At 38.1% G+C, this 24,800-nt stretch overlaps 1 protein-coding gene across 1 annotated transcript in view; it reads right to left on the bottom strand.

Moving 5' to 3' along the window:
• COL1A2 (collagen, type I, alpha 2) overlaps positions 1-17,280 on the bottom strand; it is a 35,436-nt gene extending 18,156 nt beyond the window's left edge. Inside the window, exons 1-24 of the mRNA XM_008571649.1 lie at positions 17,106-17,280; positions 14,697-14,707; positions 14,081-14,095; positions 13,398-13,433; positions 12,175-12,267; positions 10,821-10,874; positions 7,898-7,942; positions 7,755-7,808; positions 7,606-7,659; positions 7,237-7,290; positions 6,763-6,816; positions 6,215-6,268; positions 4,642-4,686; positions 4,293-4,346; positions 4,145-4,189; positions 3,703-3,756; positions 3,096-3,194; positions 2,910-2,954; positions 2,701-2,799; positions 2,246-2,299; positions 2,019-2,126; positions 1,604-1,657; positions 1,401-1,499; positions 426-479 (exon numbers count right to left, since the gene is read on the bottom strand). Coding sequence (XP_008569871.1) covers positions 426-479; positions 1,401-1,499; positions 1,604-1,657; positions 2,019-2,126; positions 2,246-2,299; positions 2,701-2,799; positions 2,910-2,954; positions 3,096-3,194; positions 3,703-3,756; positions 4,145-4,189; positions 4,293-4,346; positions 4,642-4,686; positions 6,215-6,268; positions 6,763-6,816; positions 7,237-7,290; positions 7,606-7,659; positions 7,755-7,808; positions 7,898-7,942; positions 10,821-10,874; positions 12,175-12,267; positions 13,398-13,433; positions 14,081-14,095; positions 14,697-14,707; positions 17,106-17,175 — 1,404 coding nt within the window. The 5' untranslated portion in view covers positions 17,176-17,280. The remainder of the gene's footprint in view (positions 1-425; positions 480-1,400; positions 1,500-1,603; positions 1,658-2,018; positions 2,127-2,245; positions 2,300-2,700; positions 2,800-2,909; positions 2,955-3,095; positions 3,195-3,702; positions 3,757-4,144; positions 4,190-4,292; positions 4,347-4,641; positions 4,687-6,214; positions 6,269-6,762; positions 6,817-7,236; positions 7,291-7,605; positions 7,660-7,754; positions 7,809-7,897; positions 7,943-10,820; positions 10,875-12,174; positions 12,268-13,397; positions 13,434-14,080; positions 14,096-14,696; positions 14,708-17,105) is intronic.
• Between the last annotated feature and the right edge of the window lie 7,520 nt (positions 17,281-24,800).

The raw sequence follows: 24,800 nt of genomic DNA, 5'->3' as shown, positions 1-24,800 counted from the left end.
TGGTCTCACAACCTCAAGCTTACAATGCTGCCATGGGATGAAACAGAATAGTCTTCTGAATGCATAAAGCTTCTTGCATAAAGGGTCAATAAATTATGAGTCTATTTTCCTTTTTAAAATAGGATGTCAGTCCACACACAGCCAATTCCACCTCATATGTACACAATTTCCCTCTCTCCACTCTCTTTTCAAACCCTTGTCACCTGCTTCAATTCTCCCTGCCATGTTGTTCTTTTCCCTTCTCTGCTTTCAGTCCTGTGTTCATTTGGACTCCATAATTACAATCTATTACTTTGAGTTCCCAGATGATGTGTGTGGCTGATATTTATTTTCAATGCATTCATGTATAAATAAGCCACAAAACAGAATTGTTAAGGGTGCAATAAGTGTCCTTGAAAATATAATGGAAAATGAGTAGTACTCACTGCAGGACCTTCTTTGCCAGCTGGGCCAACATTTCCAGGGGAACCGGGAAGACCCTATAAAACAAACGAGGATGCTTTCAGATTGGCACTTTCACTCACACACTTGAGCCTCAAATTAAATGAAATCTCACAAAAGCACTTTTTCCTCCACTTTTTGTTTGTTGCCTGCCTAGGGTAAATCATTAGGGATATTAGTCGCTAGCCGGGAGGTATGAAAAGAGCTCTGAAATTTTTCTTCTATTTTTTGTGCCTTTCTTTTTATTGAATTTTAGTGCAACTGATCCATTTACAGATATCTCAAGAAACTGTTAAGCAACATGCTGTATGGGCAAAATGTGCCATATTATTTAACTCATAATAGAAAAATTAATACTTTTAGCAAGCAATTTCCAAAGTGGATTTTTTTTTATTGCAGTATTTGGTGTCCCTATTACTTGCTTATCGTACAATTACAGCTGATATTCACTCATATGAGATAATGGAGGCGAAAAAAATACTCTATTTCTATGGATTAGAGTATCTATGGATGTAAAGGTCATTTTTCCATAAGTAGTATGTTGTAGAATACATTATAGCACTTTTCAATTGCTGGAAAAATGATTTTACTTATGAATCTAATAAACTAATAATGTATGGTTCTAATACATTTCATGAACACCTTATATAAAACTCACAAATTAAGATTAAAAGATTCATGTTGATAGGAGAACCAACCTAATTTGGGTATATTAAAATAGATCTATTCTTCCAAAAACCTCATAGCCATTGTATCAAGTAATAAATAGGAAATTTATGAGCTAATTAAGTATATGAAAATACTGAGATTTGATAAAGTTAAATTAAAAAGGCAACCATCAGCAAGTCTGCTAACAAATTTACTTTCAATGTTTTTATTGTTATCTTTAACATTAACCCACCCTTTAAAAAAGGAAACAGTGTCAGATATGACTTGCTCAGAATCAATCTGAAACTTACTCGGGGTCCCATGAGACCAGGCTCCCCAGGACGACCAGCATCTCCATTGGGGCCTCGGACGCCAGCAGGACCAGTTGCACCACGACTACCAGGAGGGCCCTATTAAAAAGAAAGGGGTGGGGAGGAGGATGCTAAAGCTAATGACATGCCCACCACCAGAAGCATCAAATTCTTTCCCAGGAAATGAGCGACGGACAACGCACCATGACACCAGATCTGCCGTCAGCTCCAGGAAGACCACGAGAACCAGGACTGCCCTGCAAGAAAGTACATGGAACAGAAAAGAATTTAAAAAAAATCTTGAATCTGACAAGGCAGAGTTTATTAAAACATGGCATGACCTCCCTAAGGGGAAGATATGGACAGAAACCAAGCCAAAACACTTCACTCGAACCCCAGAGGAATGCGTGGATAAGCATCCCGCAAAAGTAGGTCAATAGTGTTTCCAGACCATTTTTATAACATACCAAATTAGAAGTCGCTGACTTAATAAAGCAGATGGAAAACAGATGCTCCCTTCATCTAGAAAATGCACTCAGTAATTTTGACCAATTCCCAATGAAGGGTGCCATCATTTGCCTCTGATGTGTCTGGGTGTCAGGAGCATTTGGAACCTACTCTCAGCCCAGGAGGTCCTGTGGGGCCAGCAGATCCAGATTCTCCATTGGGACCTCTTTTGCCTTCTTCACCACTGGGACCAGGAGGACCTTGGGGCCCAGCAGAGCCCTGTTTAATGAAAAGAACAAAAGACGGGGGAGTAGAAAAATAATTTTTGTTTCATATCCAGCTACAGAAACTAGACTGAAAGGAGAGCTCCGTAAAACTGTGATGATAGTGCTACTTACAGGCTCACCCTTGTTGCCGCTCTCTCCTTTGGAGCCAGCTGGACCAGGCTCTCCCTAGGATCCAATAAAAGACGGTGTCAAAGCTCTCTCACACACAAATCTCTTGGAATATTTATGGGTCAAGGTAAAGAGAAGCTCGAGTACTGTAAGAGATGAGCCCAGTTCATATTTAAATGGCCTACAGGAAAATGGTCTCAGTTGAAAGGACAAAACCGGCATTGCAGAACTTTGCCTCATTTACCATTAGGTAATGTTCTAAGATAGCAGGGAGTGTGTGTCTGTGTGCGTGTGAGAAGGAGGAAGTGTATGTATGTATTACATACACTTAATATAAGAAACAAACTAAAAATGGAAAAACAGGAATAATAAAATTACAAGAGCAAGTCTAGACAGTGATGAGGCGATGGTGGAGCTGGTGTTTCGGGATGATGGACACCACAGCCATGCCCACTTACAACAAGTCCTCTGGCACCAGTAGCACCAGCAGCTCCAACAGGCCCAGGAATACCACGGGGTCCAGGGAGGCCAGGAGCCCCAGCCACACCAGGAAGGCCCTGGAAGGAAAACAGCGCAGAGCGTTAGGAGGCCATGGGTTGCAGAGGCAGCACCCATTACATCCCTTTAAAACTGCAGCAGCACAATTTAGCTACCCAGATGTACTCACAGCAGCACCCTTGGCACCAGCAAGGCCATTTGCTCCAGGGTTACCCTGTGAGGGAAAGGAAAGGAGGACACTCATTAATTGGAATATTTCTGTTCTTCTTTGATCTTGTCTTCATTGTTCTCCTCCCCCCCAACCCCCCGCTTTCTTCCACTTGAATTAATAAGGTTAATGACAATGGCTACTTACAGGAGGTCCCACAGGGCCAGACAGACCTGGAAGACCCACTTCACCACGGGGACCCGCGGGACCAGAGGGGCCAGGGTTACCCACAGGTCCAATTTCACCCTAAAAGAGGAAATGATACTGAGGAATTAGCCAGCAAATAATGAGACAGTATATTTCTGTTTTTAGGACAGCAAGTTTTATAAAATTTCTTTAGAATTGCAATCATTTCTCTCATCTGGTTCGTTACCACAAGATTTGGTTTGAGTTCCTATTTTCCTGGCCTAGTTCTGCCATCTTGGCTATTATCACTACCTTCACTTAACCTCTGTCTCTCTGTGGTTGATTCTTGTTCTCAGACAGTCCTGACTAGTTTGGGAGTATGTCCCATAGGGACCGCATGAAATCACTTTCCATATTGCCATCTATATCAATGCTCAGAGTGTGCAAGTGCAGAGAGATGATCAATTTCAAACTCGGAGTGAGAGAACTGGTCATTCTATATGTACTTTGGAGGGAGGGAATAATTAACGTTCTGTAATTACCTTTCTATCTGCAAACACAGTTCTGATATTTCACATCACAGTAAAAGGTTTATCAAGGTAGTGACAATGGTCACCAGTGTTATTACCTTGGGACCAGGGGCGCCTGGGAAGCCTGGAGGGCCAGCAGCACCAATGGGGCCCTGAAATCAAAACAGATGTGGTAAGAAATTTACTTCAAGTAAATTAAGAAAACAGCAACAACAACAACAACAGATTGTAGTGGCTTAGCGAGACTTGATCTTATCTGGTATCAATAAAGAAAAAAGTGACGGCTAGTCTGTTGTCATTAGGATCTTATCAAACGGAAGACATTGAAGGTATCCAATGTAAGCTAGATTTTACTTTATACATCAGTCAAAAGCCCAGGTACTTATAGCCTATAATACTTAAAAATGGAACCTTCAAAAGACCTCACAGAACCTCTGGCAAAGTGTCTGAAATAATGTTATTTTGTAGGAAATTACCAAAGAAGATAGCTCCCACCCTCCTCTCTCAATCTCTTCCAAATTCCCCAGTGTCAACACTTACAGCTGGACCCACAGGACCCACACTTCCATCACTGCCACGAGCACCCTATGAAGAAAATAAAGAGGAAGAGTCAAGTGGAAAGTTAAATGGTAGTCATGAGAAAATGCTTATAAAGGAAAAAGAAATGAACAAAAATGAGAGCACTTACACCTGGGCCAGGGGCACCAACACGTCCTCTCTCACCAGGAAGCCCACGGGCTCCCTAGAAGCAGAAATATTTTCAATAAAATCCAGAAAGCTAATTTAGAAAAAGTCACAGGCATCATTTCCTTTGTCCAATTTCCAACATGTGCAAGAATCCACTAAAAATAAATAGGTATCGTTCTAATTCCGACTAAAAAGTAGTAGTAGATTTCAATTAAGGATGGAGAAGACTATTAGAAAAATATCAAAGAATACAATGCCAAGGTAAGTGGTAATTAGCAAGAACATTAAAGAAGTTTCAGCTCCCAAAGAGTGTACATTTTTAGATTCATAATAAAGTGATCAATACTTACTGTTTGACCTGGAGTTCCATTTTCACCAGGGGCACCAGGCTCACCCTACATCGAGAAGAAGGATTGAGCTTTTGTTCATTACATATATTACTGTTTTCTGATCTTGCAGTTTTTACCCTATTATTTCAATTTGAACCATTCATATATTTGGTAACATTTCTTACACATATAAATTATTTCTCAACTATGCCAGACACATAAATTTAAAAATTTGCTAAAATAAGTTTTTTATTTAGATAATGCCAAATAAGAATGCACTGAGGAAAAGTGGTGATTTGAGTGTAACCCCTCTCCAATTTCTTCCTTAGATTCTGGATATCATTTAGACTAGGCTGATATACTAGGAATGAGATCATAAAAAAAGATAAATTTGCTTTCAATATGACCCTATTTACTCTCTTTAAAGTTATTTGGAACACTCAATGTTATCATTTTCATAAAATATGCATGAAAATTTGAAGCTTCATAGTATTTTTAGAGCCATCATATTTATTTCCAAACTATATCTGTATCATGTATAAATACCATGGTATAGTGGTAGTGTTGGGGTAGTTTAATACTATGGCACATTTAAAAAAACTTCTTCAAGATAATCTGACTTAGATATAGAAGTACGGTTTACAAGACCATATGAGGACCCTTCATTTCTAGGGTTCAATGTGAAGTACAGTCTTTAAAAATAAGCACTAGAGTGGAAGTCAGAATTTCTAGCCTATGTCCTTCTAACCACTAGATGTATGACTTTGGGCAAGTCACTAACTCTCGCTCATCCTTCGTTTCCCTAATCTACAAAATGAGGCATCTCCAAAGCTCCTTGCGGCTCTAGCATTTTATGATACTGTGATTAGTAGTCTGAGCTGTTATATTGGGCTCTTGGGAGAAAGAGTTTGACCTTATCCATTTGTGTGGCAGCTGGGAAGTTAGAACAGATTCTCCATATTCATGTTCATTTCTGGTCCCTCTAGTATTCGTTACTCATTAATTTGTAATTACGTTGGTATTCACTTTAATATCACATTATCTCCTTAATAGGAAAGAGAACATTTTATAGTTGAAAACGCTGTTGGAGAAGAGCCTCGCCAAGAGATAACACACTTCTGAGACTTTAATTACCTAATTAAAAATTTTTTGAGTGTTCACAGATAAATCACAGGAAAGAGGTTGAAAAGTGTATTGTGACATGAATGTACCTATCTAATTAGTGCATGGCAAAGGAGAATTTACAGTTTAAAATAACACACAGTGTTCTAACATCTGATTACGTGTTTATTTACTTTTATTTTGGCTGCAGAGATCGACTGGAATTATAGAAGGGGGAAAGAAAATGGAGGAGAAAACTATTGACATTATTTTTTATCTCAATCATTTAATAGACATTGGATTAAATAAATATTAATAATTGGCCTTTTGTTACAGAACCTCATAGTCCTCTCCACTGAGGGATTTGAAGTGTAGAAGAGGAAATAAGATACCTTTTAGAATATGGGTAGTCTTTGGTAAAAATGTACTTTTCTATGGTGATGGGGAATTTCAATAAATTGTTTAAAAACAATGCTTCTAATTTAGTATTTACCTTCACACCTGCTGCACCAGGCTGTCCCTTCAATCCGTCCAGACCATTGTGTCCCTGAAAGGCAATCCTTATTATTAAAATGCTATTTCATTATAGTGCTTCGTCAAATCAAAATCTTATATCCTTGCAATTAATATCTCCTGGATGAATCAAGTGACCGCTTCAGTAGAGTGGAGTCCAGTGTTCCAGCTCCAGTAAGTCACTTAACCTCCCTATACTTAAGAAGAGAAAGATGTAGGACTAGATGCTCTCACATCCTTTCAATCCTTAAAAATTTTATGATTTTCAGATGGTTGTAAACACCCATTAAGTAATACATGTTCTGTACAATTTTCTCTGTAGCAATCCCATTTTTTGGTAGCTATGAACAGACTGAAAAAACTACACGTCTAAGCAATCTTACTATTTAACTCTCTCTCCCCTTTAGCAAACTCCAGGAATTTGGAAGCAAGTATTTGCCACCTGGAAGTTCAAATATACTCGAGTTTTTTTTTTTTTCAAAAAATAATCAGCACTTTTTTTTTCATCTGGGTAAAGAATGTGCTCACCCTAATGCCCTTGAAGCCAGGAAGTCCAGGAGTTCCAGGGAAACCACGAGCACCCTTAGAAAAAAATACAGAAAAAGATGAATAATGTTTTGTTATAAATGAAAGGACAGTGATTTCCTCCCTCCAAAGTATTTCTTCTCATCAAAGTTCCAGCTTGGATTGAAATAATAGTGTATTTTTAAGCACAGAGCCACAAATTAACTTGCTCTAATGTGAGCAATGAAGACTATGACATTTGTAGAAAACACAAATTCATTGTTTATAGTCTGCTGGCTGTCATTAATATTACATTATTTGCATTAATTAAAAAATGCATTCTTTGCTAAGCTCCTTTATTTGTCAGATGCCTTTGATTAGTGTTGCAAGTATGAGTGACATCTATGCTGCCATTTAAACTGATGCTAGTTTTAGCAACTATCTTATATCTGAGTGGCTACTGATGTTTGGGCTATATACTGTTGTAAAAAGTCTCACCTGTGGTCCAACAACTCCTCTCTCACCAGGTCGTCCAGGTTTTCCAGGGTGACCCTACAACATGAAAGCATGGCAGGGTCAACCTTTTGTTGGTCAACTATCAGACAAAAGTGGACCATCTTGGTTTTTACAATAGAGGAGAAAGGTATCACATAAAAATGTGGATCTACACACATATTTAATTAACCATTATATTTCCTTAAATACAAGCAAGTTAATTAATATTTCATTAAAATAATATTTCCCATATGGGGAGTTTTGTCAGGCACATTCAGCTTTTGGCAGAATACTTAATTTGGATCTAGAAATTCCGGTCGAAGCAGGAGTATTTAAATTGTGTTTTGGAAATGCTTAAGAGTAAACACTTACATCTTCACCAGCTTTGCCAGGAGGGCCAGGTGGACCACGAGCACCAGCAGGACCCTAAGAAAATGGGAGAGTCATCATTTTTTTAAGGCTATATTTATAAACTTCCTGGGAAAAAAATATCTATCAAAAAGGGAGAAAACTGTACTCACAGTTTGACCAGGTTCACCAGGTTCACCAGCAGGTCCTTGGAAACCTTGAGGGCCCTAAGAGAAAAAAATATGTCATATACCAAGGCTTTATGTTTTAATTCTCTGTATTTTTACATGAGAGTTTACATGGTTTTGGTACTTACAGGGGCTCCAGCTGCACCAGGAGGGCCTCTAGGTCCCATTAAACCCTGTCAAGAAGACAGACATAGTCAGCACTGATGAGTGTCATGGTCTTGGCTGGGTTTAGCTAGGACTAGCTTAGTAGTAACATAGACTTTTTATGATAGATAAATAGAATTGTCCTGGTTTTATTTCATAGTTTTTGTCCCTCCCAAGGAAGCATTTAAGAACCCAAGTGTCCTCCAATTTGCTTTTCTTTTTCTCTCAACCCAAATTAGCAGAACTCAATGAGAATTGAATGGGGCTGTCACAAGTTCCTAAAAGTTGTGCACAATTGGGCATATTGAGATTGTTCTAATGCAATGAAGTGAATCAGTCTTTACCCAAGTGCAAAATATACAATTGCCTTCTAGGCAGCTGATGAAGTATTTCCATTTAGATTCCCTTGATCATATGTCATCTCCCCATGTCATACTTAGCTAAGAAATTGATATTTTTATTGCCACAAGGGGCGTAAATTGAAAAGGATCAAAAGTCCTTCTTAATGATTAGAGGGAGGTTTGGTATAACCTTATAGCTCCTGTAAGGGCTGTTGGTGATTGATGAAAATGTCAAACAAAAGTGGACGTAATGAGGGGTGAAGCGAAAATAAAATATTGAAACAGCCTACTGGAAGAGTCTATTATATGATATTATTATTGAAAATATGGCCCAAATGACAGCAGATTGTTTTCCCCTTTGTTCTTCATTCTGTAGCAAAAGTAAACAGAATGTTACTATTTGTGAGTTAAACAAACATTCCTGACTCCCCTTTGCAGTAAGCTCATCTAGAGAGCCTATTCCTCATAATGCTGAAAATATTTCATGTACAAGTCATGAATAATTTGTTCATGACACATCAACCGTGGGGATTATGCAGTCAAGCCTACCCCATCATAATAATGCCTAAAGTGAAATAATATGGATTTTATTTAAAATGCATATCATTTTAATTAGAAGAATTATTTTTTGGTTTTAGAAACTGCTTCAGCATTAAAAAACCTGTCACTTGTCAATTAAAATAATTTTTCTAGGTATACGTTAAAAATAATTTTCTTTGACATCATGAATTTTTAATTATATTTTTTTCATTTTTCTATGTCTTCACAATAATTTCGTTTACATAAAAGGTAGTTTATTCTGTGGAGGCTGTGCGACAGACTATGATTACTCATTAATTCAGAGAAGAACCCTGTGGGGTTTTATAGATATTGATTTTCAAAATGGAAAATTATTTTAATACTTTATTGCTGTCTATCTTCCCTATTTGTGAAACACATGTCTGTTGATTACATATGTCTGTGCATGTGTGTGGATGTGCACGCTTAAATTATATTTCACTGATATTTAAAAGTAAAATACTCTGCTTTATGCCCCCCAGAGAGATGTTCCAAAGACAGGGGAATTCAAAATCCATATTAATTTTCTCGGCTTACGTAGGTTTTTTTTTTTTTTTTTTAAATGACATTTACTAGCGTTTTACTTCCCCCCCCCTTTTCTTCTTCTTGATATATTGGTACTGCTTTAAAACTGACTAATGTCCAGCGTTAGCTGAAATGGCTAATTTCAAATATCCAAAATAAAGCCAAAAAAAGTCTCTACTTTTTCATTTCAGATATAAACATTTTAAATTACCAGGAAAAAATCAGGAAAATGGAAATCACCAATTAAATGTACATTCCTTCTCAAGTGAGAGTTTTAATTTACAGAAAATATTGTCTCGCCCTTAGAGTATATTAGCTTATTACAAATCATTAGCTTCAGCAGAACATCTTCTTTTGAAGATAGAGTGCTGAATGAACTGTCCAGGTAAAATTTATATTTTAAAGGCCAAGTTAACTTTGGGCACATAAATACCTTTGTTTGTAAACAATTAGAGTCACTAAATTGTGAGTGTATGTGTGTATTAAATTCTGCAGTGCTTAATCAACCTAAGGCTTTTACTTCTGGCAATTTTTCCCTCTACTTCATGTATACTGGTATACATTTCTCATGCTCATATCTGTTTGTTTGTTTTCCTAACACATTTCACTAATGCTTGTTAGAAGCTTCATTTGTTAGGTCGGTCATCATCATCGTAATCACACAGGGTACTTTTCTAAATGTTACTCAAGTGATAGGATATGTGGCTGAATATTTGTGCCGAGTGACAGAAATGTGAAATTTGACTCATATTCTCTTCTATATTGGTTTACAGTCAATACACTAAAATAGGAATTTTTATAAAAATGAAGGAAAAAATATTTCCTATATTGTTAACTCCTTCAGGGAGGGTCAGAATCTGCCATATTGACTGCTCTCTCCTCAATGGGCCCATTAAAGGCACCTGAAAAATATTTGTTGACTAAATACATGTTTTATTCGAGGACTAGATACATGAGCCATGATGTCATCAAGTATCAGATTCCTTGTCTGGCAGTTAGTTCTGTCATTAACCACCTGTATGACCTTGAGAAAGGGCTTAAACTTTCAATGATACAATGAACAGGCTGGACTAGAACTTGGTGATCCTTTCCAACAAGTTCAGGGAACTTAGTAAATAGTTCTATGTCTCAAAGTGTTGCTTAAAATTCTAAGCAGTGTTAAAAGAATATAAAAAAATTAGAGTGATTATTACTCTTTAGAATAAAATTGATTTGCCTGAGTTATGGTTACTATGTCCAAAGATTAATTCTTGGACATAAATACCTGACTTGTCCTAATGAGACATGCTTGTAAAGAAAATTGAACCTCCTAACCTAGGCTGAGCTTTTGATAGATTTGAATATAGAATGAGTTGTTGTTTTTATCTAATCTAAGTATTAAGTGTTAACCTAGGTAGCTAAATAAATGTTATTGTAAAATTTGACATAGACTAAATTCTCTGTTTAAGATGTTTTTGGGTAAGATAAAAAGAGAGAAGCATACCATTGGTCCAGGGCCAAGTCCAACTCCTTTTGCATCATACTGAGCAGCAAAGTTCTAGAGTGGTTAAAAAAAAAAAATTACATATATATGTAAATAAGTAAATAAGTAAATAATTACTGTTCATGCAGTTCATTCTCTCATTCTATTTATAAAGGTTTTTCTATTGTTATTTAAAAGGGAGCAATGCTTTTGATATAACTGTTAGTTTCTAATCCTATGTTGAAATAAATTCCTAAAAAGTCAAGAGAAATATAAATTTAAAATTTAGCCCACACCTCACTTGAAGTGGAGAGCTTCCTCACCTTATTTTTCAAGCCTTTCTGCCCTGTTAACCCTGTCCCCTCTACTCCCATCCCCTATCTCTACACTGAGGAAGGAAAGCTTTCTAAACTTTTAAAGTCACTGAGGGCCCCTGATTAAATCAAGCAGAGATCAAGAGGACAACTTTGCATTTCCACCTGTTGCTTTTCCCCACAAGAACTACAAAAAATGACTAAGAGACCTTTTTCTTTCTGGAGTTTCAGAAAGATATAAAGAGTTTTCAAGTGTAGAGGAAAATTAAATTAAAATGCCCCTTAGAAGATTAAACTTTTAAAAATAGTTCACAGTAATAACTTTACTGTTAAAGATCTCTCTCATAGTGGTAGCTCTATTAAAGAAGGTGCTTTTTAATGTACTCAGTAGATAAGCAATCATAATAAGATCTTTGGAGGACAAAGGTCTTATTTTACTGGCATACAGTTGGGCATTAGAATCAGGCTTCTGATTCACAGTGCTAACCAATTAAGCAAATATGTTTTCTTTCCTGCAGTGAGGCCATTTGGCACTCATACCATTGTTAAAGACATAAAGCTAAAAGAAGATATTAATGAAAAAGGGAAATGTACTTTTCTCAAATTAGTTTCAAGCAAATTAAACCTAAAACCGCTTTGAATGTTGGTTCAGCAGACTTCAGGCCAAAGAGAATAAAAAGGGTAGTGTGTTTGCGAAATTGCTTAAGATCAGAGATTTCACTTATGTAATTCAATCTAATCAAACTCTTTAATAATGCAACACCTCTTATTTGTGCCTTACTGATAAATGATATAAATCCCCAAATTAAATAGTAGTGTGATGGCTGCAGCTACCTTCAGTGCACACAAAGACCAGTCCTGTAATTGACAAGGGCTCACAAAGAGAACGGGCAAAGCAGAACCTTGAATGAAGAAACTGAAGAAACGAACTAAAATATACTAATTTCCAAATGCCAGATTTCTCCCTTAAATGCTAAAAATAAATTCCACAATGACTTTCTTTTTACAGAGTATAAGAAACTAAAGTTAGCTAAAAATTATCAATATTTAAGACAACTTACCCCACCGAGACCAGGGGGGCCAGGAAGACCAGGTGGACCTGGAGGGCCTGGGGGACCATCTTCACCATCTCTGCCTGGGGAGCCTGGTGGACCCTGTTATGTAAAAAGTGAATTAGGTCAGGGTGAGACAGTCCCCACTGAGACCTGCATGTGAAAAGGAGACCTAAGAACATTGGTGCTAAAATCAGTTGTTCAGACCTTTCAATGTACAAGTAGGGTGGAAATTTAATATGCCATATTTATCACTGATTGAAATTCACTTATGATGTGGGTCTATTTTAAAAGGAGGTTTAGTAATTGACATATAAAGATGACACAGGCTAATTTTCCTACAGAAATCTCTACCATCGAATATTAATTGCTAATGAAGCTCCGGCATTCAAAAACAGAAATTGCAGCTAAAATTGATGATTCTATGCATTTCATGTTTCATAGAGCACAATGATGTACTATGTATGTTTCTGACTGTGATGAACTTTTTCAATTGTTTTGGTATGTTATGTGTGAATAGTAGATTAATTGATATGATAACTAATAGTCATTTTATCATAGGACAGAAAATCCTGCAGATATCCTACCATTAATACTACTTATGTTGTTAAAATAAATAACGGATAAAATTCTACCTCTAATAATTTATTTGTGTAGAATACATGTAAGTCTGCATTTTCTAAGAGATATAAGGTATAAGTATTTACATACTGGGAAAAGTGTTACATAATGCAAAACCATGTACTTATAAATGTTAAATAAGCACAGTGGGGAGATCTAAGAATGACATAGATAAAATATAAGCCTGACTTGTACATGTATGAATTTAGACAGAGGAACATGTTACTGACTACTGTTTCACTATTACTCCCATGTTATATTAGAGATCTTACTTCAAAAGCAAAAAAAACATGTTAAAAAGTGAACTGTGTGGTGGTAGGTACATTATGTACATGTTGGACAGGTCAATAAAAAACAAAGAAAGATGGACCATGCAAAGAGTATGACTGTCGGTGATAGGTTTTCTTTTTAAAAGGATAACCTGACCTAAAAAGAATTTCTATTATACATAATAATGCTCATTACCTCTTCCGTAGGGCTTTATCTGTTTAAAAGGTGATACAATTTTCTGGATGTGTAATATTCTTATAAATTGTCAGTCTCCTGTAGTTACTAATGTGTAGTTATTCAAATATGGGCCAAAGGCCTTCAACAGTTCAAAAATTACGCACCCTTTCTCCACGTGGTCCTCTATCTCCAGCTGGGCCCTACAAGGAAAATACAAACAATACATGTAATAATAAATGTCTAAGTAATTTCCAGTGAACAAGGAAACCATTCTTGATAATAATTAGTAAGACTGATAGAACCACAATGTTATTAGATAGTAGCTAAAAAATTGGCACAATATCACAGATAAAAGTATATTGTTTTTATTATAATTATACGTAATTTTAAAAAACTGGGATGCTGGAGGCTGCTATAGTTTCCAGCCATTAGGCCAATATTATAAACAGTATTTTTAGTAAGATGATTATTATAGATAAAATGACCATTTTGTTACATCTTTAAGAGTATATTTACATAGTCAAAGTTCTTTAAAATAAACCTTCATTTACTACCTATAATTAACATAATACACACCCCATTTCCAGAATAAAAACAATTCTTTTTTTTAGTATGTAAATCACCAGTTTGTATAATATAAAGTAAATAAAAATATAATAAAATATAAAAATAAGAAAACTTTATCTGAAACATCAAAGCTACTTTATTTGATGGTTTAACTAATGTATATTCATGTAGGCAAAATCTTGACAAAGTATTTTCTTTCTATAGTCCACTAGAAATTTAGTTAAATTATAAGTTATATCTGATAATTTCAGATATTTATAGAGAAATATTGGACTCTTACCTTTTTGGCAGTTCCCTAGAAAAGAATAGTTAAAAGATTATTATAAGGAGAATTGTATATATATATTTTAAAATGTTTCCCATTTTTGATATAGGAGTATACAAATATACCTACAGAATACATTACTATTACCTTAATTTAATATTTCAAAATATCATTTTAAATTTTATCAATAAGACAAATATGTACAGAAACAAATATATATACTTATCTGTAAGTATGCCTCAAATTCAATTTGTGAGCTAAGAATTTGTTTATAATACTTTTGCAAATGATTCTAAAGGAGTGACAAGATTCTCTAGCTCAGTGAAATCTTCTGCTTTGTAGTAGCTGATGCTAAAACCCAAACTTCAACTGGATTATTTACTCTCTATTTCTTATGTGTATTTTATGAGGCTAGTCTTATTCAGTAGCCCCACCCATTTTGGAAAATGGGGTGGTTACTTTTTAAGGCAGCCAGAAAGGTTTTGAGTACCAAAACTGTTCATGATTTCCTTGGGAATCCAGGTTGGCCAACACCAACACAGCCTCTCCTTTCCCTTTCCCTCCTAGAAAAGATATCACTGTGACCAAGGAAATCAAAATACAAAAAAATTCTAAAAATAATTTTACTCACCTCTTGTAAAGCTGTAGAGAAAAGGAGAAAATAATTATTAGTATCATTTCACTGACCAGTAGCAGTAATTAACAAATAGATACACAAGTTTATAAAATTGAGTTACCTAATTAAAAGAGCAATTATATTTTTTATTAAGAATATTCTAATCACTTGGAAATTATGCAGGTCAAAAGTATGGCAGGGATCAGCTGAATGTTTTGTTTGCAATATTAAAATGTAAATATGTTTTGAATTAAATTGTTAATTATTTACTATTTTATAAATGCTGTGAAATATTAATGTGTCTGAAGGATATTTCTAATGCTTAGCAATTAAGCTGGTAAATTGCACAGTTGAATCGCTGAATATGAGAAGACCAGTAGATTGATGATGAAATAATTTATGGTGCAGATCATTTTAATACTTAATCTAAAAAAGGAAAATTTAGGAAAGTGCGTTACCTAAAGTGGGCTTTCTTTTTTATAAAACTTTGAAGTTACTTAGTACTTCACTGAGTTTGTACCATTCTTAATGTCCTTTTTCAAAAGGTCTAATTTGCACATTAGTAACTATGAAAATCAATTAATTCAGACATCTGAATATTTGCTTTAAATTAATTCACTTAAATTAGGTAAGGTCATTTACCAATATGTACTTCTTTTGTTTCTGAGAAAGAATTGCTTTGTATAAATGGAAAAACTGTGGATTAAAGTATTGAAAACTGATGGGAAAAATAAAGTAAATATCCCCCCTTTGCCATAATTGCTGTAAGTCCTTGAAGACTGAATTCCTCTCCTATGGTATAAAAATTATAGGTTAATACGGGATACAGTGTGGCCAAGCTTGCAATATGGGATGAATCACCCCTAAAAATTGCTTTAATCAGGTGGCCAAGAAGCGTGTCATCTGGAGTGAGAACATCTGTTACAACAGTCACAATTTGGGAGGGTGGACCACATCGAGCATTGACATTTAAGGGCAATTTATGAAAATTACTGTTAAATTAGAAAAATAATATGTTTACTTCATTGTGTCCATTGGTAGTAAGAATAATTATGCCTGACCTGAGGAAAGGAAGTCCTTAAGATTTTGGGAGTTTGCCTTTTAATTACTCAGCCTTCAGCTATTTTGAAGAATGTGTGTTTGGTAACGTTTATTCCTGACCATGTTTGGATGTTGATCAGAAGGTGAGTTGCCCATTGTACCCTCAAACTTCCCTAGGTCTGTTTTCATTTTTTCTTTAGGAGCCAATCCTCCCCTCCCCTTTTCAGATCTCACAAAAAATGAAATTGGTAATGTGACACCGTGGCATGTGGGTGGAGCAACTTTCTGGAGTGTTGGGTGTGGCCAGAGACTCCTTATCCCCCACCAAGTCAATATCTTTGTCTAGTAATTAGGCAGCCATATTCAAGATGAAAACGTACAGATTTTCTTCACTCTACCTTGACATGAAAGTCTGGTCATAAAACCTAGAGCTGGAAAGTGGCCTTGGGGTCTATCTCCTTTCCATCCCACGTTTTAGAAAAGGCCCAGTTTGACATGCCCAAGGTCACGTGATAAATGAGTGACAAAGTCATGGGAAGAACCCTGGTCTCTTGGGTCTCAGGTGAATGTTGATATTTCCCAACTTGCTGTCCTCATAATGTCTGATTATCACTGGGAACATGTTGAACGGGTACCTCTAAGGCTCAACAAAAGGTAGAGCAAATTTTTGTTAAATAATGTTTCCGTTTTTACTACCACATAACGAATTGAGAAGCCAATTTTACTTTTCGGAATGTATCCATTCCAAGTAGCATCTATTTGGCCATAGAGAGTGGCTCCAGCCAGAAATGACGGCCATCACTTTGTATAACCCTGTAAAGTCTTTCACGGGATTCCATTAGCTTAAGGCCTGGTCCCCTGTGCTTTCATTTTCTTCCCTACAGAGGGCGCTTTATACTCATCACCATCCAGACAAGCCTCACACGCCCAGAAGATAAAAGCCCTTAGGGGGTGAGTTTTATATTATTAAACCAAAGGGCCTTCCAAAGCAGGCCTCAATGTTTACAAGGTGGACATCAGCGCGGTTATGGGGCCTGTCAGGAGGGAACCCTTAACTCCCTTCGCAACATCTGTTAATAGCTCATCTTGAGGGAAAAGACCTCCCGCTCTCTTTGAACGTCACTAACCTAAGGATCCTGATCAAGTTAGCTGTGTCTGAGTTAAGAGAAAAAGTTCCCTAACTTTTGGGGAGTGGAGTCTTTTGTTTTCATTTTTAAAGTAATCTCCATGTGTCTTAGCAATTCCGGCGTTCCTCCACATGCCAGAGAGCCTTCCCTCCAAGCTGTACCTGGAATTAAGGTTCAGGGTTGCCTTTTTCAGACCAGGGTGCCCACCCATCTAACCTTTCTCGCCGTCTCCCCCAAACAAGCTGAAGGCACTTACATTGGCATGTTGCTAGGCACGAAGTTACTGCAAGCAGCAACAAAGTCCGCGTATCCACAAAGCTGAGCATGTCTACCACTTAGACATGCAGACTCCTTGTGTCGCAGAGCCCCTGGGTCACCGGCGGAGGTATTACCTGGCGGGCGCAGGCATACAGTCGTGGCCAGTACCTCCAACCGAGCCGAAACCTCCTGCAGCCGTGGTGCTAAAATAATAAAGCCCGGATCTGCCCTATTTATATGGCAAAAGTTTCCCTGGCCCGAGGGTGCCTCCAAAAGCTCCTCCACCAATGGGAGGGCTGGGGCCGGGGCCCGGGCAGCCACAGCTGGGAGGGGACTGCGGGGGCGCAGAGGAGGGAGCGAAGGGGGGAGGGACGTGGCCACGGGGCTGGCTTCTTAAATTGGTTCCATTCTTTTTGAGGACGTGGACACTTTTGAGGCTTTCAAGGGGAAACTCTGACTCGGTGTCTGCATACCTCCGCCCTCCCTATCCACCCGCCTCCCTATCCACCCGCCTCCCCCGCCCTTTCCAAGTTTGGAAACACTTTGGGACACGTCGGAGCGCTCTGCAGACACCGACGTGGGCCGAGTTTGCAGAGCTCGGGGCAGCAGGGCAGCTGTAGAGGGATCGGGAGCCCGGAGATCAAAGCAGGAGCTGTCCAGTCCTGCCTCACCTTGTGCCCTGCGGGCCACCGGCAGGGTGGAGGGGGCTGGGCGGGAGCGGAGGGGACAGGGAGGGGGGAGGGAGACCCGACAGCGTGGCGCAGCCGGAGGCTTCCCTCCCTCCACCCCGCCCCCAGCCCCCTGTCGGGTTCTGCTTTTTCTCTAGCTTTGGGGCGTGTGTGCGCCCACTTTTAAAGCAGTAATGCTCTCTCTGTTTCCCGTATGACTCTGGGAAAGGCTGAGAGAGGGGTCCTGTCTGTAGAGGGTCGGGTTGGAGTCCGAGGACGCCTACTACTGGGGGGTGGGGTGGGGAGCAGGCTAGGGGCAGCGTGGCACCGGCAAGAGGGAGGGTAGGCTTTGCCCAAGCTGGACTAGACGAAGCCACCTGGGAAGTCCTTGGACTTCCTGGCTTTCCTCTGCTGAGGCTAATTCTAAACTGGGTCTTTGGGATTATCTGGCCCTGCGAAGTGACTGCAACTGACCTGGAGACCGAGGGCCTTGCTGAGGTTGCGGAGGAGAATCCCCCCTTCCCTTCATGTTTGCAGTCTCCTCCTCTTCTCCACAGACTCCTTGTCTGGACTGACCAGCCCTATCCTGAGCCTGGACCCAGATAACCCTCCCGTGAGCCCCCGATCCCTCTTGACCTTGTCCATTCACTGACCCCTCTCTCAGAGCCAACGCCAAAGCACCTCTCTGCTTCATCCCAGCTCCCCCCACACCGAGGAAAACACACCTATAGCCAGAGGGCTGTTGAGTTTGGGGTGCCAGAAGTCTTCTTTCGTAACGCCCCAAGCAGTGCCCACATCAACGTGTTTAACTCTCCCCAGCCCCCAACCTCCTTCTTCCCTGCGGCCTCCATCTAACTCTCTACCAAGGAGAGGACGCGCTGGGACCTTAGCCCAGAGGCATAGGAGGTGGGAGGTCAAGGCTCCTGAGAATTGTGCAATACTGAGCGCCCTTTTTCAAAGCCTCTTGGGCTGTCATACGGCTAGAAAGGCCATGAGTCTCAGGCTTCTCCTCTGCTTACCTGACTCCCCCAATGAGGCAGCGATTGACTAACCAGGGGACCATTCTGTCCCAGAAGTCGTCTCAAAAGGGTCATATTTAGGTCAATTCTGTGTCTACGAAAAAGAAACGAGTGGGCTGAAGTTCCTGGAGTTTGTTCTTTCCTCCTTTCCCCCCCCCCTCCCCTTTTGCTTTGCTTTAAGGAAGAATTCTGTTTAAGTTAACTCCATAGGCAGCTGCTATAAACCAAAGGGACTGAATATTATTAAACTGGCGGTTCTTTCCAAACTTAAAAGAAAAAAACCAAAGGTTAATGGAGGTAAAAGAGAATAACTAAAAACTATAACAAACTCTTATTTTATTCTAATTGAAGATACTGGCTTTGGAAACTACTTTGGAAGCTTTTTTGAAATAACTTGGAGTGAAAGAATTTGAAAGGGTGTCTGGTTAGTCCTGGGAGGGTATTTACAAGGAGGAATCCACATTCAAATTTGCTCCTAACTAGGCAACAATGTTTGAAGTTTTATAGTTTCTAGCAACAACAACAAAATACCTGAGGTTTAATTGTATATTCCAAGAACATTTCTACCCTTTTCCCAAAATATTGATGTTACGGAACTAACCAAAAACTTTAAAAGTGGAGATCACATTTAAGAAAAACTTTGATACTACACAGCCAAATATTTTTTCTGCATTAATCAGAAGAGTAATAATGTTATTTTATCTTTTTTCACCACCCTGCTGAATTGCCTTTACCGAACATCAATTGTGCATTTGTCTCATGCTGCTGAAAGTCAGAGAGTAATTTTAAACAAAATGACTCAGGTATGTAAGGAAACAGATTTATGAAAGAAAACCTCCAAATAAATGCTCTTCAGTGAGGTTATCACTTCTGGGGTCAAGTTGGCTAAATCATTGTATTTGCAATAGCTACCCAAGATCTTAAACTTTTAATTTTGGGTTTTGTTACTATTGTCAAAATAGTTTAAAATGTAGAACATTTTTTAGATGTCTGAATATAATTTCCCTTTTAGCAAAAAAAGAAAAATCTTCAGCTAATCTTTGAGAGCTAGAGAAATATAAGTTCAGGCATATTTTATAAACATAGAGGAAAAACATCTCTGCTAAAGGCAGCGGAGTGAACCAATAAGTTGAAAAACATTCCTGGAAACTGATGCAAATACCAAATGCTGCTGGGCTCTCTCCCTGCTGATGTGGCAGGGTCTGAAGCAGGCAGTCGTCAGCATTTGGTGGGAGGCCCCACAGCTAGGCGGAACAATGCAAATGGAGAAAACTGAAGGAGAATTTTTCCTTTTTAAAGTGGGAGGAGGATTCCAATTCCAGCCGTTTTTACATGTGATTTGACACTTTCTCTTACCAATCACTAATTGGAGAATATAGTTGATGATGTGTTTGTTTTAAAGGAGGCATTAATTTTTAAATACTTACATTTAGATCTCTGTTAAATATTTTTGTCTTCCAAATAACTTGAAGCTTTTTGTGTGAATGGGAGTAGGACTGGGAGAGCTGGATCAGTTGACCCAAAGCCTGAACTAAGGGTCCTGGTAGAAACTGGGTAGGAGGAACAAAGAGTAAGGGAGTGGGGTGGGTGGAGATTGAGAGTAAAGGGATGGGAGAAGGCAGGCAGAGGAGATCAAAGTCTTCTATAGCTTTGCTGCTAGACAGTTAACACCTGGGCTCCTATTCCCAAATTGTTCTCTGATGAAAGAGAAGATGATCTCTTTAGCTCCCTACAACCCACAGATTACAAACTGGACCACCCCTTGCTGTATGACAAGAGAATGGTTAAGGGTCTGACTAATAAAGAAAACAGCCCAATAAAGCCATATTGTCTTATATTCCTTTCTTTGGTCAGAGTTAAACACCTGATTGACATCTCCCTTCAAACATTTATTGAAGATTCACTCTATGAAAAGCACCAGTATTACACTATTTCATTTTAGTTTTAGTTCTAGTTGAATTGTTTGTCAAACAATTGCTAAGAAGGTATTTGCTGAAAATTAAGGTGGTAGCTGCAAAGGGTTGAGGGCTGACTTCTCTCCCTGATATTTGTTTGGAAGGCATGGAGATTCCCACTCTACATCATATAAATAAGGATATTCAGTTCCTGTTGATTATTTAAATGAGACCAGATGTATATTCCTTCAGGTAATAGGAGTATTCAGTTTAATGACAGACACTGTACTAGTTGATGGGTATATAATTGTGAAACAGAATGACATGGTCATTGCCCTTGGGGGCCTTCTAGTCCTTTGGAGGATCAGGAAGACTGTGGTGAGCACTGAGATGGGTTAGCAGAGTGCTATGTGTTTATGGAGGATTTAAGATGAACATCTAATCTAGATCTAGATGGGTGGAATCAAGGAGGGCTTTTTGGAGGATGCAACATCCTTATTCAATGCTTAAATATGAATAGAATTTTTAAAAGAGGTAGAAGTGTGGTCTGGGCACAGAGGCATTAGAAAATTTGGCAGTCTGAAGAATGGAAAGCATCTCAGCATGACAGAATTGTGGAGGAAAGAGGAGAGGATAGAGGGAGGAGATAGAGATGAGATTGGTGGACTTAGTAGGGACCAGATCAAAAAAGGACCTTTTAAGTAGTATTCTAGTGTTTGTGTTTCCATAACTGTGCTGTGGGAGTGATTGAGTGATTTTAGCTGAGAAAGTATGTAATCAGAGAGTGCTTTGAAAAAAAAAGATGACTTTGGCTGCTATGTGGGGAAATGATTAGAGGGGAACACAGTAGAGACAGGGAAACCAGTTGGGAGGCTGCAGCAGTAATTCTGAGGGAAAACGATGGTGGCCTGAATTAGGTAGTAGGTGTGGAGTTTGAGAGAAGTTAGTGGGCTTTAGGAATATTTTAAAAGTAGGAAAAAAAAACCACTCTGATGTTTGGTTGTGGAGAGTGAGGGAGAGAGAGGACTTAAGGAGCATTACAAGGTTTCTGGCTTTGGCAACTTGCTAGCTGGAGGTACCATGCATTGATTTGAGAGGATGGCTTGGGGGGGGGCAGAGAATAAAGAGGTCAATTCATGTTCAGTTTTGGGTGATTTTGGACCATCCAAGAGGATAAGTCTTATAGATAATTAGATATTTATACCCGAAGTCTACAATTTATATTTGGCCTTGATTTGTGGATAAGGGAGTCATCAGATTATGGATGTCATGAGAGTGAATGAAATCCCCCAGGTTGTATATGCGTATGGAAGTAGAAAATAATGAGACCTAGGACACAACAACTCTGCAGAGCTCCAACATGTGAAGGATGGACAGAAGACAAAAACCCATCAAGGTGACTGAGAAGGAGCAGCCACATTGGATGGAAGAAAAACCATAATGTCTACTCACAGAAGGAAAGGAAACAGGTTGTTTGGGGGAGGAGAGCATAGTTTTTTGGGTGCTGAAAAGTTTCACATTTTTCTGAGAGGTCAAGTAAAGGCTAAAAATTAAGTATTAATTAGCACCTTGGAGGTGACTGGTGACCTTGGTGAGGGTGGTTTCAGTGGAATGGAACCCAGGAAAAAGAGAGTGGAATAGAGGGAGGTGAGGTAATAGACATATCCAGTGTAGAGTTTTGTTAAAAAGGAGTTTGGAGTGAGCTGGGGTATAGTTTAGGGATGATTTTAGGATTAATATGCAAGAGAATTATGCATGTTTAGAACAAGACCATCTGAAATAGCTGTCTAATTTTCAATAACCAGCCTTCCATTGAAATGTTCTTCTTCAGGTTTCCTATGTTATACCCTTCCTCTTTGTTTTTTAGTATTGAAGCGAGGAGCATTTAAGTGCGTAGGGATTTTTTTTTTTTCCAACTTGGTAGTGAATGATCTATCTATATACGTTTTTTTGTAGGAGGTCCCTTTAAAATGTGTAGACAGAGTCAATTTATCTCACATTTTATGAATCCCAATTCAATCTTCACTGCCCCATTTTCAAGTTTAGAAATATGAAATAGACAACTACTAGTTTACTTATGCATGATTCTAAGTATTCTTGTGTACAGCTTGTAAGGAAATAGATAGTTTTGTGGTATCTTGCTATTGACTGCTAAGCCCCATAATTCAGAGGGATGTATTGGGGCACACAAATTTCAGCTTTCAATTAAGTTTGCCTCTTTCTTTGAGAAGATACTGATTGCATTTCTTCACCCAGTTCCAAATCCATCCTATTGAAGAGCTCCAGAATGCCAATGCATTCCAAAAGTCCACTCTGGCTTATTAGAACTTTGGTTGGCTTGATCTTCAGACTCATATTTTTCAATTCTTTTCAAGTGGCTGGAGGAAATAAGGAGTCTTTTACTTCAGTTGTGAGAGTCTGGGAGTTGGTAATTGATTCAACCATTAAGTTGAATCAAGATATGTACTCTTTGGTTCATACGTTACATATAGAAAAAGAATTATGAAGACAATTCTATGTGATACCATATTTAGAATTAATAGAATTTATATTTCACTTAAAAAATAATTAGCAAATTAACTTAATAATATTGCTCGTGAACTTCTTAAAGTTTAAAATTTGATTTTGACCTTTGGAATTCTCTACTTGTATGGATAGTTTTCCAGTTTGTTAATGTGACATCGTAACTACCAATTATATAGTGTGCTAAGTACTGTGGTGGGAATTTTACATAAATTATCTCAAACCCCCAACAACCGTTATCTAAATCTTCGTGGGCTGTTTTAGTATCTGTAATTTTACAAATAAGAAAACTGAGGCATAGAGAGGGGAAGTGACTTGTCTAAGGCTTCCTAGATATCCTAGAATGGGTCACATCCCTATGCTGTACATTTTCAAAATGCTTTGTACTTCTGATATCTACTATCTATCACAAGCCTAGTTGATTAATTAATTAAAGGAGTTAATTGTTCATTGACTGGCTTCACTCAAATGTGAGGCCTTTTATAGCAAGACAATGTCTGTCTTATTCACCCTCCTACCTCCAGGTCCCGGCAGAGTGCCTGATGAATTATAGACGCTGAGCAGATATTTACTCAGTAAATGAAGACTGATTTGGCATGACATAACTGGAGAATAAGGAACTTAAATACAAATATTAGTTATTTTCTTCATTGATGGTTTACTATTTAACCCACACATTTAAAAATTTCTTTGTATTGATAGAGTGGCAATCAACACATGAAATTTACTTGAATAATATGTGACTGTATTTTAGCCAGTTCACCCAATAGAAGCACCTAATTATTATTCCTTGATATCTCATAAACATTTTATTTTATTAAGTCAAATTTATGAAAAAACAAAGTGCTTGAAGAATAGGAAAATCTGATTTCTATTAATTCTAAAGTCATGAAATTTTGGAGTTGAAAGGCAATTTAAGTATCATCCAAATCAAAAACATAATAAATATGTGGAATCAAGATTTGTTTTTCTACCATATTCCTAATGTCTGACAAGTATCTGGTATACACAGGTATTCAGTAAGTCTTACTTGCAGGAATTAGTACATTTTATAAATGAGCAAACCTGCCTAGGGATGTATGTGACTAGCCAATTTAAGGTAGACCCGTAACCAAGGGGCTGGTCTCCTGATTCCAAGTCTCTTGCTCTTTCTTTTAAATTAAATAACATCTAGCATTTGTCTGAAACATTTTGCAATGATTAATTTTGTAATAATCTGAAAAGTAGCTACTATTTTACAAGGAGAAAATTGAGACTCAACAAATTTAAAGATTTTCTGCGGATCAGTGATTCTTAAAGTATGGTCCCTGAACTAGTGATATTGGTATCATCTTAGAGCTTGTTAGAAATGCAGATTCTCATGCCCCATCTCAGATGCACTGAATCAGAAACTCTGGGTGTGGGTTTTCAGCCTTCTGTGTTTTAACAAGCCCTCCACGTAATACTGATTATGCTACAGTTTGAGAACTGCTAGTATTGAGTGATGTGACTATTATGGTTAAACTTGAGCTAAGATAAATCACTCTGACAGCATCATGGAGGGGAGATTTGAACAGGACAAAATGGAAAAGTGGGAGAGTCTGGTTAA

Source organism: Galeopterus variegatus, unplaced genomic scaffold (genome assembly GCF_000696425.1).
Source record: "Galeopterus variegatus unplaced genomic scaffold, G_variegatus-3.0.2 Scaffold43, whole genome shotgun sequence".
Taxonomy (NCBI): domain Eukaryota; kingdom Metazoa; phylum Chordata; class Mammalia; order Dermoptera; family Cynocephalidae; genus Galeopterus; species Galeopterus variegatus.
The sequence above is the reverse complement of the archived record's forward strand: the minus strand, read 5'-3'. Positions and strand labels throughout refer to the sequence as shown.